At 40.0% G+C, this 16,228-nt stretch overlaps 4 protein-coding genes across 6 annotated transcripts in view; 2 read left to right on the forward strand and 2 right to left on the reverse strand.

Moving 5' to 3' along the window:
* The window catches only part of LOC5571923 (MAP kinase-activated protein kinase 2), a 58,656-nt gene extending 58,072 nt beyond the window's left edge, over positions 1–584 (reverse strand). For all 3 annotated transcript variants that reach the window (XM_021852949.1, XM_021852946.1, XM_021852947.1), the window contains exon 1: positions 414–584. The gene's annotated coding sequence lies outside the window, so the exon portion shown is untranslated. The remainder of the gene's footprint in view (positions 1–413) is intronic.
* A 4,438-nt stretch (positions 585–5,022) lies between these two features.
* Positions 5,023–6,205, forward strand: LOC5571924 (nucleoporin Nup37). The gene is made up of 2 exons (XM_001659971.2): positions 5,023–5,290; positions 5,352–6,205. The coding sequence occupies exons 1-2, from the start codon at positions 5,141–5,143 to the stop codon at positions 6,165–6,167; spliced, it is 966 nt and encodes a 321-aa protein (XP_001660021.2). The 5' UTR covers positions 5,023–5,140; the 3' UTR covers positions 6,168–6,205.
* Positions 6,206–7,411: 1,206 nt separating this feature from the next.
* On the reverse strand, positions 7,412–14,634 carry LOC5571925 (methyltransferase-like protein 16 homolog). The gene is made up of 2 exons (XM_001659972.2): positions 14,357–14,634; positions 7,412–8,701 (listed from the first exon to the last, which is right to left on the reverse strand). Exons 1-2 carry the CDS (start codon positions 14,459–14,461, stop codon positions 7,418–7,420), a joined length of 1,389 nt encoding a protein of 462 aa, XP_001660022.2. The 5' UTR covers positions 14,462–14,634; the 3' UTR covers positions 7,412–7,417.
* A 174-nt stretch (positions 14,635–14,808) lies between these two features.
* LOC5571926 (exportin-5) overlaps positions 14,809–16,228 on the forward strand; it is a 33,996-nt gene continuing 32,576 nt past the window's right edge. Inside the window, exons 1-2 of the mRNA XM_001659973.2 lie at positions 14,809–15,002; positions 15,232–15,481. Of these exons, the coding sequence (XP_001660023.2) occupies positions 15,363–15,481 (119 nt within the window). The 5' untranslated portion in view covers positions 14,809–15,002; positions 15,232–15,362. The remainder of the gene's footprint in view (positions 15,003–15,231; positions 15,482–16,228) is intronic.

Here is a 16,228-nt window from a genome sequence, read left to right on the forward strand (position 1 = left end):
TTTCTCATATTTTGCTAAGCTTGTATCTATACGCGTATGGCAGCCCAGCAGCGACGAATAATCCTTTGCTCTGACGTTCCATTCTTTTTCGCAAACACTGTGACGGTGCGGCCATAGTAACGCGTCCGCGTCCGCGAACGCGATGCGATCAAAGGATTTCCTGTTGTTGATATTCTGCTTTTCGGGCTCGCACACGCGCACGCATTGCTCGACGCGTTTACTATGGCAGCGCCCTGATGCGAAGCGACGACGACACTCAGAAACTTGGATCAGCGAAGGGTGTTTCGTCATCCGATTAGAGAAAATTATCACTTCACAGGTAGCAGGCGGCCACCGAAAGAAAAGCGTTTCACACTGCGGAAGCTTCTTCCCCGCCGGTAAAAATGCACAATACAGGTTTTTTTCCAACAAACCTTCAAGCGAAATAGCAAAAACTTAAACGCGTTCGAAATACTGATTTTTCCGTCGAACAAAATCTCAGCAAAATTTATTTAAAAAACGATGGACGACACACTGACTGACAACGCACCAGAGACAACACACGCGCGAGACGCGAGAACACCAAAATCCGATTGGCAGGATGATGGATGGCTGGCTGCGTATGACGAATGTCAAAAGGTTTTAAAAAAAAACGGATGGGAGCAAAAGAGAATCGAAAAAATCGCAGGTCGCACAAAAGGTTCAGGAGGGGTTACACTTAGGATGATTACAGTTCGCAGCGGCTATTTTGAACATTATTATTGTAAATTTCGCATCGGACACGACGAATTGTAATCGTCGCCGGTGAGACCCTCGCCAAAATCGTTGCCAGCCAACTAGCCACTGCGAATTTGACGTTTCACCAGTCTTACCAACACAACGGCAAAGCACCTCCTTTGATTCGTTTGCTGAAGACGATTTTGTCGGTCGGTTTGAAAGTTGGCGGCGCGTTTTGTAGTCCTTGAGGACATTTCGCGATAGGACTGACAGCTTAAAGTGTGAATGCAACTGAAACAAAAGAGTAAACAAAATGTAATCAATCACGAAACGGCAAAAGCTCATGGTAAACAAAAAAACCAGCTGATCGCAGCTGTCTCATGGATTGCCTTATACATTATACTGAGAATTCACAAATTTATCAACGCTCGCTGTTTTTTTTTTTAAGGGGAAATTTGCTCCCTGAGAGGTAGCTTGGGAAGTGCGGGGATGTCGCATCAACGACGACCCACTGAAACCAGCCCATGCACTGTACTTGAACAATTCTTGTTGAATTGATCAAGTGGTGTACAGTGCATCGACATTACCCTTGGCCTCAGACCCTTATCTCCTTGGAACCACCTTACGGTATTTCTTCGGGGAGGGGCCAGTGCATATAGCACAACACATGTAGCAGAATCAGGGATGGGAAATTTACTGTAGCAAACATTTACCACCTCGACATTCACATTTTTCTGAACGACCATCAAAATCCAAAGCGAATCATGACCGTTCAAAACAAAAAAATGTCACGGCTCTTCAAAACTGTAATCTTTTTCTTCCCAACGTTTTTTCAAACCCGAATGCGAAATAACTCGAACACAGTGGTGACACGATTTTTGCGGTTTTCGGGGTTTTACATTTTTGCTCGATAAAGGTAGCATGAAATTGAACTTGTTTATATGTATCGCAACGGAATGATTGTGCTCTTGCTGTTAGAGCTTATAGATTTCAATTAGTTGAAAACACAAGCGAAATATTAACGATTGAATTATTTAACATTTTTTTTCAATCATTTACCTCGACATGGCTGCCCGAAAACGATCATAGTGGAGAGACAAAAAAATTCAAGCAGTGTGTGAACCGTTGGCAGCGCAACATCTGATGGTATTGATGCTGCTGCTGCTTTGTGTTTTGGTTGACTGGCAGAATCGATGTAAATAGTGGTCACAGTTCCCAAGCCTGAGCAGAAGTAGCCTAGGCAAACTGTTTCTCCGACTTAAACAATGTTACAAGGGATCAGCCTCGGCAGGGCTAATCCTCTGCAGCCAACTCTTGGTCGGCGCGCCATAGGATAAATCATGTAATTTTGACAGGCTAAGGATATGTCGGGAAGCGGCGATCGATTAACTGCGTTAGATACTAATAATGTATTACGTAATGTTACTTATATGCTCAATATCCTATTGTACTTTGAGTTTCTGAAAAGAAAAGGCTTACAAACTGTAGTATATGCTTCCAAAATAGCGTTTTTTGGTGTTATACATTTCGAACACCAAATATATATTTTGGACACTCTCACGTGAATATAATTTGGATAGGGGCGTTATCTCAATATTCATACAATGGTTTCTTAAAAAGACGATCATTTCATAAAATTTTAATAGTTTACATGTGACTTATGTATTTTTTCACTTATTGAAAGTGTATATTAGTGATAATCAATAATTTCATTTGATGCGAGCAAATATCAGATCCACGAAAAACGCCTGCAAGTATGCATGCATGCGACATTCTAGTGTGTTTCATCAAATGGCCAAATTATATCAACTGAACAAAAACCATAATCTATTTTGGACATCACCTGATTTATGCCTTATATGCTCACGTTAAGATTTTAAATGAACCACGACTAGCCTGTCCAAATTATATACATGTCCAAGTTATATACTTTACCCTAGGCGCTGCAATTCTATACTGCTTCGCGACTAAAAATGGATAAACCAACGTGCGAAGTTCGATTTTTGACATTTTTTTTATTTTTGCATCGGTTCGGGAGATTTTTCTCCGTCGGGGAAATCTTCGTCGGAGTAGGATAGATTTGCCGTCGGGGACTATTCTGAGTAAAGCCTGTTCACAAACTCCATAACGCTGAAGGGGGTGGGTGGGTGTCCTCGAAATGTTACAGGTCATACAAAATCCGTAGAATTTTCATACAAGCGTTATGGGGTGAGGGAAAATGGTCATTTTTGGCGTTATGAAATTTGTAAATGAACCTGTACTGCCAATAAAGACATAACTGTCCCATATGGAATCAGTAGGCATTGAGAAAACAGCGCTCAAAGTTGTAAGTTTGCATTTTCATACAAATGTTTATAATTTTATAGTAAATTTTTGAATGCAATAGTCATTTAGCTCCACCCCACAGATGTTTATAATTTTCTAGTAAATTTTTGAATGCAACAATCATTTAGCTCCACCCCACAGAACACTCATTTTGCTAATATTGATCAGTAAAAAATAAAGTTGAACATAATTTCAGTTTTGCAGTTGCTATTGGGGTTCAATGTTCATATAGAGACTTTTATGCCTTTATTTTTCAATATGGGACTGCACCAACTTCATATTTTTCCACAACATTTTCAAACAAAGTGTATAAATTTTCATATGCCTAGTGAAGTACATATTAAAACATTAATGTTGCGATGAAAAAGGTGTTGGTTCGAAAATCAATATGGGACAGTTATGCTTTTATGGGCAGCGTATGTCCGTAGCGAGTCACCGGCTTAAGACGTCGGGGCACTCAGTGAACCGGAAGCCATCCTTCAAGCGGAATCGCTGGATCGACCTCGGAATTTCACCGGTCAGCAGCAGTGAAGCGAGAATAAACGCGTAACGTTAACGGTTTCGGGAGATATTCCTACGTCGGGAACTCTCCCCTGGAGTTGCTAGCTCCACCGTCGGGGAGTATGCCGAGGAGCGATCGTGACAACCACCAGTGAACCGTAAGCTACCCAACAACCGTCGCTGGACCGACTTCATCATCCAACTGGTCCAACCTGGAGAGCTCGAGAATCAGCGGATTAGCAGCAGGCGCAAAAGTTGCGCAGGGCTCTGGCGACATGCCAGCCCCCAAACACTGCGCAGCAGAGCAACGAAGCGTAGCAATCACAGAAGCGGCAGTAGAAACATGACTCTGGCGATTGCAGTACGAAGAGACCAAAGGAAGTACAGGAGTGCAAGATGCACGTGAGTCACACGCAGAAAGTGACGCAAGGAGCAGTGCAGCGGTTAGCACAATAGCCTCCCCCATGAAGTAGTGCCAAGAGGCAGTTCCGGGGGGAATGGCTCGTGGGCGAAGGTGAATTTAGTCGGTATGGATTCGAGTCCGACACTCTGGCGCACGATGGACGAATTCGAACGTCAAACGCTGGGTTAGTTCGTAAATAAATGTCGGATCAAAAGTCAGTTTTCCAAACGATCTTTATACCCTTCTCATCGTTGTAAGAAGGGTAAAAAGAGGAATTTTAGAGAATTTTGGAAAAATCGATTTTTATCTGTTAGGATTCATTCACAAATTTTATAACGCTATAAATGTCCATTTTTGATACCCACCCACCCCCTTGTAACGCATTTTGTATGAATATTTTCGAATTTTGTATGAGCTGTAACATCTTAAGGACACCCACCCACCCCCTTTAGCGTTATGAAATTTATGAACAAGCCCTCAATTGATGAAAAAAAGAGCTTAAATTGGATTAAAAATAGCTGAAAAATTAATCAAAATGTAAAAAGTTGAATATTTTAAAATAAATTTGTTATTTTTTCCAGTATTTTACAAAATTCTTCCATTGATATCTCTGTAACTAGTAATCCGATTTTAATGAAAATTTGAAGGGTTATGAATGAAAATCAGAGCTTTCATTAGCCGATAAAAGAGCACCGAGGCATCGCAAAATTGAACATATTTATAGTTCAATGGAGAAAATTTCAACTTGGTTGCTTGAAAGGGATCAAAACTAGAGCATACCAAAGTTGAGCATTTTTTATGAAAATCGACATGCGCTGCTATGGGGCTCTGCACCAAAATCAATCCCTCTCTTTTACTCTCCCATAAAATTAGTAAACGTAACCAGTAAACGTCAAAATCCCACACAAAATCAAAACAGTGCAGAGCCCCATTATTCAGAACAGCACTGCACGTGCGTGAAAATGGTACAAAGCCTAAGTAGAAATCTTCTAAGGTGTCTGTTACTCCGACATTCTTGCCTGTACAGCTCTTGGACCGATGAGGCGGACATCTGTCATCGTTTAATTTGAGGTTTTCCTTTGGACTCGCGTTCGTTTCGTTTCCCTCGATGATTGTTTACCAAAAGAGTTCGAGTAACGATTCTGGGTGCAATCCAAATTGCGCGCGCGGTTTCCCTAATCTTTACACCGTTTCGAGGAGATTCTTTTGCCAAGGATGGATATTAATAACAGTTCACCTGCAACTCATTCCATATCGTTCCCGGATAAGATTGTAGCGTTCGAGCTTTCCAGCTACGAGTGGTCTCAAAATCTGCTTTGCGTCGCGCTAGCCGACAAGTTGATTCTGGGAGTCGTTCGTTTTCCGGTAAAGCATTCTGGTGAGTAAACTGTGTCCTCAACTAATGAGGTGTTGTTATAACTTGCAGGAGGAAAGCGAGGCCGAGTGTTTCGAGTGGAATCAGATTAAGGAAATACACCATGAAAGCCGTTGCCACGCGGTAGCTTTCGCGCCGGAAACGTCCCTGGCCGTGCTTCCGAAGGTGGTCATAATTTGTACGGCGGGTGCCGATTTCAATCTTCGGATATTCAACAGTGACCTGGAGGACAACAACACGGTTCAGATACTGCAAGGACATCGCAGCTATATCAATCAGGTCAGCTGGGATCCGGACGGGGATTATCTGGCCTCATGTGGCGATGACCATATGTGCATTCTGTGGAAGATCAAGGAGGACTACACCAAGGGATCGACGTTCTTCTTCGGGTCGGCTGTGGTTTCGGCCAAGTGGCATCCGGATGAACCTGGAAAGGTACTGATTGCGGAGAAGAGCGGAATCGTACATCTGTACAATGTTGAATCGAAAGTGGCGATTTTGTCGGTGGAGAGCAACAAAAATCCGCTGAACTATGCCGATTGGAGTTTGCACAATTCGGCATTTGTGGTTGCCCTGGCCGGGGGCGAGCTGGTCTTTTGGGATTTGAAGAAACCCAGCAGACCGATAGAGAACAAGAGGATTCACGAGGACTGTGGACACATTGTGAAGTTCGCCCCTCATTCGGAGACGATTGTGGCCAGCGTGGGCAGACCGAGGACCACGCTTAAGGTGATTCACGCCAAGAATCAGGTTCCGCAAATCGAAGCCCGGTTGCTGTTGTATGGAGGACTTTGCTGGCATTATCAACTGCCATATGTGGTGGCTGGACAGGACAGAAAGTTGTGCTTCTGGAAGATTTCCTCATAAATGTTTCGCTAGCTGAATAAATTGATGTTTGCAAGATACAAAATGTTTTCGTTTATAACGGTGGTTGGTCCCTAATGATGAATCGTAAGGTAGGATGGGGTAAGATGGCCCCTGGTGGCCATTTTGAGACTGATTGAATGGATTTTAATCAAATAACGCCATACACTGTTGAACTGAGGTTCATCAAACTACTATCCTAAGGCTTTCAGGTTTAGAGCTAAGTATGTTGCAATTTCTGAGCACCCATCCAAATATGGGAAATAATCAAAAATCAAAATCAAATGCATCAAATTAAGTAATATTTATGAATTTCCCTTGATGGATGAGTAGAAGAATCATTCTATGTCGAAAAATGTGACAAAACTCTTTAAATGTTTTTCATTTTCTCGCATTTTAGCGCACTAATCAATTTCGCTATTATGGTAATAAGCACTTGGTCCACTCTGACTGCATACTTTTATCGATTTTTTTGATCATCCAAAGTAAATTTATTACATATCTCTCGCAGCTTACAGCATTCATCGAATCTGATCAAAATAAAATGGAGGTAATGTAATTTCGTATCTAATGAAAGAATAAACCAATTTTCCCGAGATTTGTACTTGGTCCCCTCTGACTGATGCCGACCATTTCTGGGAAGAAATTTCCCACGCATCGAGATAGGTGATTCCTTTTCTTGTCAATAATGCTGTTGACAAGAAAAATAATCGCCTATCTCAATGCGTGGAAAATTTAGCTTAAGAAATGGTCAAGAAAACCACATTTCTTTGATCACAGAACACAGTTCAAAAGAAATGTCATTTTAAATGGGGCTCTCTGCTTGACCCATTCAGTCAAGGAGTTTCTTTGCTGTATTTGAACTGTAAACAACATATTTAGCTTTTGGCTCTAACCCCAGTTTCATATATTAAAACAAAGTTTCTGACCAGTTGGTGAATTCAGGCGCACATTTTCTACGAAGAGGATAAATTTTCTTCCAAGAATGTTGAAAATGGGCTAAATTTTTCGAAATCGATTAAAAATAGTTGTTTTTTTTCTCAATAGATTGATTGGTAATCAATAGATTTTCTGTTGAAAAAGTTAATTGACTGTTCGATTAATCTGATGAGGATATAATCATTTGTTGCATAGTATTCATCTGATTCGGTTTGTCTCAAGTTCGTCGAAAATCAAGAGAGCTCTGGAGCTACCGTGGAAAGAGAAGGTCAACTGAGGGCATTTCGGAACTATTGGATAGGTACGTATTCTTTTTACGAACATATATTATTTTTAACAAATTGCAAAATTTGATTGAGTGCATCTTTTCCAGCTATGCCGCTCAAATAACTTAACCCTAGATAGTACCCGCCTTCTTTACTTTTCAAACACAACACTGCTTTCAGTACCGGTTCACAGCAGCTTTGTTCCGACTTCAACTTCTTACTGGGAGTTCCATCTGAATTGGAGGCCCCGTCAAGCTCACGCTCCTGATTATTCCTGTTTTCACTTCCTGGACTCAGCTTTCTTTTTGCCTCTCGTCGCTTTCGACGTTGATGTGACCAAGTGTTGTCCTGTGCTACCAGCTCCCACATGTGTTCCGTCTCCCCTTTCAGAGGATTTATCTGAAGATCGAGTGATTTAAGGACAGACAAGAGATTCGTCTGCGCCGAATCAAAATTTTCAACATCTTCTAAAGATAAAATTTTCCCTTCCAAAGGTTTTCCTACTGATTTCCGATTCGAAGATTCCTGTTCAAATCGGTCAGGTACGTTTGCCAAAAGGGCGGCACTTGAAAAGCTCCAGGCGATTCCCCAACGTGTGGTGTTCCCTTGACAGAATCTTGTGGTGGTCACGTTGCTGATCGATCGCCTCTTCATGATTCGAAGGATCTCTTCAAAGTTTTTCTTATGACCAATCATTGAGGTGTACACCGTGATTCGCTCTTTCAACTCAAGGCTCTCGTCGATAATTCTTTCTAAGAAGCGCAACTCCCCACCCTCTATTCGCAACTCTTTATCGCTTCCAGTAGATGCATTTGGGGGCTCCTTTCTCTGCGATGTACGATTTTCATGTACCGCGCCATCGTGATCATCGAAAAATGGAGGATTACACATGCAAAAATCAAACCTTTCCTTCTCACCCATGAAGTCCTTTAGAATGCTTCCGTCCTCCGATTCCTGCTGTACCACATCGATGTACTCTTGCAAGCTATTGCCCTCCACGTTTTTCCTGGCTGCCATCACGCTGTCTTCCAGCAGTTCCAACCCGACCATTCTCCAACGGTGCTTGGAGTGAACCACTCCCAGCAGCGGATAGATACAAGACGCCCCGCAGCCTATATCCAGTCCTCTTACCTCGGGTCGGCTTTTCCATCCGAGGGCGTCTTCTAGATCCTCCAACCAGAGAATGTAGTTCAATCGGAGGGGCAACGTCGGAACCAGTTTGTCCGGGGGAAGGTCGATCTGTAAACCGAAATCTCGTTTGAGCAGACAAGTCGTGAGTAGCTGAAGGGCCTTCTTGTCCTTGTAGTCCAGTTTCAGTCTGCCGTTCAAATCCTAGAAAAAAAAGTGTAATTCAGTTCTTTAATTGGAATTCTACTTGTGATAGTTAGAATCGACATCGGAGCAAGGGCCTCAATAGCAGCCTATATGAACAGAAGTATAGTACTTATTCCAGGTTCTACTTCATGACATTGCTGAACAATTTTTTCCGGCTCAATTCATAAAACCTCATTTCGAACATTTAAAAAAAAAATCCACTTCAAAGTAATTTATCAACCCAATTCTAACATTTGGTAGTTGGCCGACGGGCCACTCGTTGCGCTCGCATCACATTTGTTCGAGTTTGAGCCTCACTACCGCCACCTAGTTCACGGTTGCCCAAATGAAGTATTTTTAGCATTGGGCGTAAATGTTCACGTGACTATGTTTTAAATTGATAATTGCTCTAGCTGTTACGTTTGTTTGTCTGTGCTTTAAGCATCCAATGAAATTTGCGATATAATAAAAATAATACGATTGAATGAGGTGGCTCATAATGCCCCATATGGTGTATTTGAAGTCGATGTTGACATTAATTATCGACATAACATGGAACAGAACATGGTCACTTGCATTTAAACGATAGTTTTTGCTGTTTTTCTATGCATTCCATGACGTTTTCCTTAGGCGGCCCATCACAAAATGTTTCATGCTGAGTGGCTATGTAAAACGGTATATAATCCACTACGGTCTTAGAGATATGGTCAAAACAAATTGCTATTACAATTACCTGCAGGATTGGTAGCGACTGGTAGTGTCTTGAAAACAGTAACTTTAGACACCTCTTGCTCGAAAAAAAAAAGACCAAATAGGGATAAAATGGGAACCAAGAAAACAAAAAGATACCTAACAGGAACCAGAAGATAAGAGTTTTATTGCTCAAATAATTTTACCAGACATTTCTCTTAGAATCTTTTTGAGATATGACTACCGGGACTCAAAGCGTCAGATTAATTTTAAAAACCAAAACAACGATATGGCATTGAACAAACAATGAAAAGCCATAATTTAAGGTGATAATAATTCAAATCAGTTTTGTGACAACAACGCCACTAGCGTTCTACTATTGATATTTCTATTGTAAAGCTAAGTATGCTGTTTCGCTCAAGAAAAGTAAAGAAATTTCTTGACTGAAAGGGTCAAGAAATTTCCAACAGAGTGCCCCATTTGAAGTGACATTTCTTCTCAACTGCGTACTGAGATCAGAAAAAAGTGATTTTCTTGACCATTTCTTGGGAGAAATTTTCCACGCATCGAGATAGGCGATTCCTTTTCTTGTCAGTAGCAAACCGGCCTTAAAGCTAAGTATGCACTTCAACAGAAATGCTTAAGAAAAGCAATTTTCTTTAATCGCAGTACGCAGTTAAAAAGAAATGTCAATTCAAATGGAGCTAGGAAATTTCTTGACCATTTCTTAGGCAGAAATTTTTACTTTTCTTGAGCGGAACAGCATACCTAGCTTAAAGCCTGATTTTTGCTGATCGTAGTACGCAGTTGAAAATAAATGTCAGTTCAAATGGGAGTCGCTGTAGAAAATTTCTGCAAGGAATCGGCGAGAAATTTCTTTAGCGATTCCTTTTCAGTAGCAAATTAGGCTTAATTAATTAATTGACTCTTTATTATGGGGAAATTCAGCCCGTCCATCCCTGTATATAAAGAAGGGGGGGGGGGGGGGTATTTGAAAAGGAGGAGGGAGGAGGGAGTTACATTGTATAATTAACAGAGTTTATGTTGCGGTGTTCGTCTTTTTGCTGGTGTTGTCGAATGATGTGCAAGTTTCGTATCGAGTTTAGGGTCATAGCAGGGGTCGTAATGGTAGGGGATGTGGTAACTTCGTATTTCTATGCAGGTTCAGGGCTTAGCAGGGGTCATATTGAGGTAAAGAGTCCAGCCTCCTTCAAAAAAAAATATCAGCTGTCGTTCTTCTACCGCGTAATTTTAGAGAGTGCTGTCGATACTGATGATCTCGTGGGTTATTCTTAGGTGCTCCAGGAAATTTTGAAGAGCCTGGGAAACAGTCATGTAATAGTCTCTGATAGTTTTTCGAATTTGGCAGCAGGATTCATTGCAAGCAGAATAAGGAAAAAATACTTTTGGTTAAAATAGACTTTAAAGACCTTCCGTTAAAAACAGACTTTTTAGAGATTTGCATCGAAATAGAGACCAATTGGTCGGTGTTTGGTCAGACAGACTAAACTAGTCTCAGGCACCCAAAGCATTCGAAACAACAAAATATTTACCTTATTTGCTGTTATAATGGAACTTGTCTGTTTGATAGTTCTGTATCCTGATAAATATCATTTAATTTAATTTAATTTATTCATTCATTCAACGTAAGCCTGTTAGTTAAAAACTTTTGATTTGAAAAAATCAGAATTGATGAAGTTTCTAACGTATCTTTAGAACCCCAAAATATTATCTGGTCCGGTTTGTATGAACACCGACCAATTTATTGTCTAATAAGGGTCCTACTACCAGCCATTAATTCTAGCGTAACATTTGAAAAGGGCCTAACTGCAAAATGTAAACAAACTTGATTATTCATTATTCGTATCATTTTTTACGCAAATTACTCCTACATACTCTTACGGGCATGCAAAATGCATTATAAATGGTAATTTTATTCAAATTTTAAAGGGCCTATCTGAAAATGATAAAACTAAGAGGGCCTAACTGGTCATAAAAGGGCCTAACTGAAAATTTCCATCAAAATCAGATTGGCCCTCCCGTGCATTTTAAATTTTCCTCCATATTTTTCAATATTTAGCCATTGTAATGTGTTTTTCTCACATAATGGAACCTAGTGAAATATTTGAAAAGGTCTATCAGCATAACGTAAAAATTGAGAAATGCTCGATTGAAGATTCTGTAACATATTGATTGTTACTATTCTAAACTCATTGCTATCTAATAGTTTTAAACTTTTGTTCGACACTCATAGTCTATTACTGGGCCACGTAACGTTTTAAATCTAACATAACATAAAAACTAGTAAAAAATGTTGAATTCAATTATCATCGGCAGATAGGCCCTTTTACGAGTCTTCAAACCAGTTAGGCCCTTTCAATTAGGCCCTTTAATTGAACATGGTTTCAGTTAGGCCCCCCCAGTTAGGCCCTTTTATTTAACATAGTTCCAGTTAGGCCCTTTTGGAATTTGTTAATTTTATTGATTATTGAATAGATTTTTAAAGTTTTAGAACAAAATCAATCGATTATGTGAGAAAATCAACATTGAATATTGAAAATTCTTTATTGAAGATTCAGTACTATATTGATTATTCATAGTTCAAACCCTTTCTCCTATTTACTAGTTTTATACTTGTGTTCGACACTCATAAGAGTCTACTAGGTGGCCCATAACGTTTTAAAGCTTAGATAACAAAACAACTCGTGAAAATGGTTGAATTCAAACATCATTGGCAGATAGGCCCTTTTACGAGTCTGCAAACCAGTTAGGCCCTTTCAGTTAGGCCCTTTGATTGAACATGGTTTCAGTTAGGCCCCTCCTGTTAGGCCCCTTTATTAAACTTAGTTCCAGTTAGGCCCTTTTGGAATTTGTTAATTTTATTGATTATTGAAGTGATTTTCAAAGTTTTAGATCAAAAACAATCGATTAGGTATGTGAGAAAATCAACATTAATTAATAAAAATTCTTTATTGAAGATTCAGTACTATATTAACTCCTATTTCAAGCCCATTCTCGTTTTTACTAGTTTTATCATAATCTTAATGCGAAGTTAGTTGAAAACCTAATTTTTTATCCTGAAAAAAAAAATCAATTACATTAAAAATTTTGAATAATTTTTATTTGTTTATTTTTATTGGTTGCCTCTAGTTGTGGATCGAGTTCCAAAAGTCGCGATTTTCACAAAAACAAATTCGTTTGTTTTTGTAACAGCCCTGCAAGAACTCTTCTTATACTTCTTATTGGCATTACGTCCTCACTGGAACAGAGCCTGCTTCTAAGCTTTGTGTTCAATGAGTACTTCCACAGTTATAAACTGAGAGCTTTCTTTGACAAGTTGCCATTTTCGCATTCGTATATTGTGTGACAAGTACGAAGGTACTTTATATTCAGGAAAGTAAAGGAAGTTTCCATTACGAAAAAACCTGGACCGACCGGGAATGGAACTCAGATACCTTCAGAATGGCTTTGCTTTGTAGCCGTGGACTTAAACTGCTCGGCTAAGGAAGGCCCTCAAGTATAAAACAAGTAAAAAAGTGAATGGGTTTGAAATAGATATAATCAATAAGGTACTGAACCTTCAACCGAGAATATCCAACATTTAGCTATTACATTGTTTTTCTCTCGCTTTATTTTATTTAAAAACTATGAAAATCACTTCAATAAGCTATAAAATCAACAAATTCCCAAAGGGCCTAACTGGAACTATGTTTAATAAAAGGGCCTAACTGGAGGGGCCTAACTGAAACCATGTCCAATCGAAGGGCCTAACTGAAAGGGCCTAACTGGTTTGAAGATTCATTAAAGGGCCTAACTGCTGATGATATTTGAATGCAACCATTTTCACGAGTCGTTATGCTATTTGAGATTACAGACGTTCTGGGCCACGTAATAAACCATAATGAGTGTCTAACACAAGTATAAAACTAGTAAAAAAAGTGAATGGGTTTGAAATATCAACAATCAATATGTTGCTAATTTTGTATAGAATAGTTTCCAATATTTAGCTTGTATGATATTGTGTTGTTTTCTCACATAATCATTAAATGTTGTCGAAGAATTATGCAAATCACTTCAATAATCAATAAAATTAGCAAATTCAAAAAGGGCCTAACTGGTTTGAAAATTCGTAAAAGGGCCTATCTGCGGATGATGTTTGAATTGAACTATTTTTACAAGTTGTTGTGCTATTTGAAATTCAAATCGTTGTGAGCCACGTAATAGACCATTATAAGTGTCGAACACAAGGGGTTATCCGAAAATGACGTCCATCAATTGGGACCTCCTCCAATGGGGGGATGTACGAAAATGTGACAGTGCATGGATTGGGTATTAGAAAAAGCGTGACAGAGGGGGTAGAAGGGTTCTAGAAATCCCGAAAAACGATGGTCGTCATTTTTGGATCTTCCCCAAGTATGAAACTAGTAAAAAGCGAATGGGTTTGAAATAGGAATAATCAATATGGTAATGAATCTTCAACCGAAAATTTCCAATATTTAGCTATTATATAGTGTTTTTTCACATAATCGCTAAATTTTGTTGAAGATTTATGCAAACCAATTCGAAAATCGATAAAATTAGCAAATTATAAAAGGGCCTAACTGAAACCATGTTCAATCAAAGGGCCTAACTGAAAGGGCCTAACTGGTTTGAAGATTCATAAAAGGGCCTATCTGCCGATGATGTTTGAATTCAACAATTTTTACGAATTTTCCTGTTATTTGAGATTAGAAACATAATGGGCCACGCAACAGACTTTAATGAGTGTCGAACACAGGTATGAAACTAGTAAAAATGCGAATGGGTTTAAAATAGGAATTATAAATATGGTACGGAATCTTCAATTGAGAATTTCTCAATGTTTACGTTTTGCAGATAGGCCCTTTTCAAATGTTACACTAGAATTATTGGAAGAGCTATTGCTCATGCAACCCGTCCATAGCACATCATTTCACCCTACACCCTTTTGTTGTCGATACTCACGACTGTTGTGACTGCCGTCAGTTCCGGACATTGCTTGACCAGCGCTTTGAAGTCGGGCTTCTGCCGATAGATGTTCCGTGGATGCATAAACTTGTTCATAGACATAGTAATTCACTAGTTGTAACACTAACTGATATATAAATACTATTATAAACACTATTATATTACGATTCACAATCAACGAAAACCCGAAACGTATAATCCGCGTGTGATGTCGCGCGCTGTTTTTTGCGAATTTGTTTTGACCCCTCCATTCGTTGGGGTCGTTCACGCCAAACGCACCCACATTGCCGCCTTCTTGTTCAGCCACGTTTACACTGCTGTCGGAATTCCACCGCCTTCGGCCGATATGGTTGGCGAGCTTCGCGGAGTACCCACCTAGATGGCGCCTGAGTGTGATGTTTTTTTTCAAGCGACGCGACGTCTTCTGGGGTGGCTTGACTTTTGTCTGACTGCGAGTTCTGGAACGAGATCGCATCGAGTTGAATGTGTGAATGGAACGAAATCAGTTTTTGTGGTTATACATAGGAGATTCGGAACGAAAATTATCACATTTTTCGGCGTTTGTTTGGGAGAAGGCTAGTCGGAAAACATCCACCGAAAGCAGGCGGAAATGATGCACCATTAGCGGCCCGCGGGAAGTCTGGTAAGTGGTGAAAATTTCGACCGGCAAAGTGGGAAGAATGTCCGCACAAGGCCTGCCTCGCAAACGCAACATGATGAGGTGGGAAAAAAAACTAGCCCATGCAATGCAAACAGTGGGCGAATCAGAACATTGTTTGATATGCAATGTTTTCCTCGATTTTTGGGTATCGTTCGAAGGATGTGATGAAGAAAAGATTGTTAATTTATTTTGAATTGCCATTTTTTTGCAGTTGACGCACTCATACTCTTGACAAGAGGAAGGAAGTTGCGAGGAGGAAGCTCGGAGCGGACAACCAATTAGCCAACTTTATACTCATCCATAGTGTTGAAATTGGAACAACAGCGGGGTTTGGCCAGACAAATGGAACCGGCAGCAGAAGTCGTAGGGCTCGCCAACGAGCTGGCCCGAGCAGTGAAAATCACCATGGATCCGGCCGCTTCCCAGGCGGCTCGAATGGACGCATATGTGGCTTGTGAGAGGTAGGTGTTTGGTGGTTTAAGGAGATCGTCTATAAATGACGTAGCATTTTAGGGGGGATCAGGCCGGCTCCAGAGGCACGTTCCCCGTCAATTGGGGGTTTTGTACCAACGTAATATTTGAGCTTATTTCATCATCTACCCGATAAAAAAGAATAGGGAAGGGAAAGATGGAAGGCAATATGGGTGGAATCTCTTGAAGAGGGAACAGTGCATGAATAAAATGAGAGCCTTTACTGCCCATAACTGCAAAACAGTAACATTCGACATTTTTGACAAATTGGAGTTAATACCATGGAAAGTCATCAAATGATAAATACTTTCGATCAACTTACTGAAATCTGTGAGATTGTTCTAGAAAATTCGAAAAAAATACCAAGTTGTTTTGTCACATTGGTAATTATAATCGCATAACAGTCACATTGAGATTACAAATGGGCCTCGTAATGCAATAGCAATGAAATTTCTATCACAATTATTTTCTGACAATTCACCTAGTATGCGATATGAGTTGTACAAAATATCAGCCTCAAATAAGCACTTTTGAGTTCCTGGTAATTTTTAGAAATTTTAGTTTCCTCCCATACTGCCATAAAATGCACACTTTGTAGTCCATTTACTCAATGCCTACTTTTGTCGAATGTTACAAATATGCAGTTATGGGCAGTTTAGCTTGAGAGTAGTAACAGCTGAATATTTTTTATAGGTAATCATTTATTTAATCTCTTCTCCTGCAAGCCGCCGAAGGAG

This window comes from Aedes aegypti, chromosome 3 (assembly GCF_002204515.2).
Source record: "Aedes aegypti strain LVP_AGWG chromosome 3, AaegL5.0 Primary Assembly, whole genome shotgun sequence".
Lineage (NCBI taxonomy): Eukaryota > Metazoa > Arthropoda > Insecta > Diptera > Culicidae > Aedes > Aedes aegypti.

Bases quoted from the DNA above. Each gene is read 5' to 3' on its own strand.
- LOC5571924 (XM_001659971.2), top strand. From the start codon at position 5,141: ATGGATATTAATAACAGTTCACCTGCAACTCATTCCATATCGTTCCCG. The intron at 5,291-5,351 runs GTAAAGCATTCT...TATAACTTGCAG, and splicing joins TGGGAGTCGTTCGTTTTCCG to GAGGAAAGCGAGGCCGAGTG.
- LOC5571925 (XM_001659972.2), bottom strand. From the start codon at position 14,461: ATGTCTATGAACAAGTTTATGCATCCACGGAACATCTATCGGCAGAAG. The intron at 8,702-14,356 runs GTGAGTATCGAC...TTTTTTTTCTAG, and splicing joins TGACGGCAGTCACAACAGTC to GATTTGAACGGCAGACTGAA.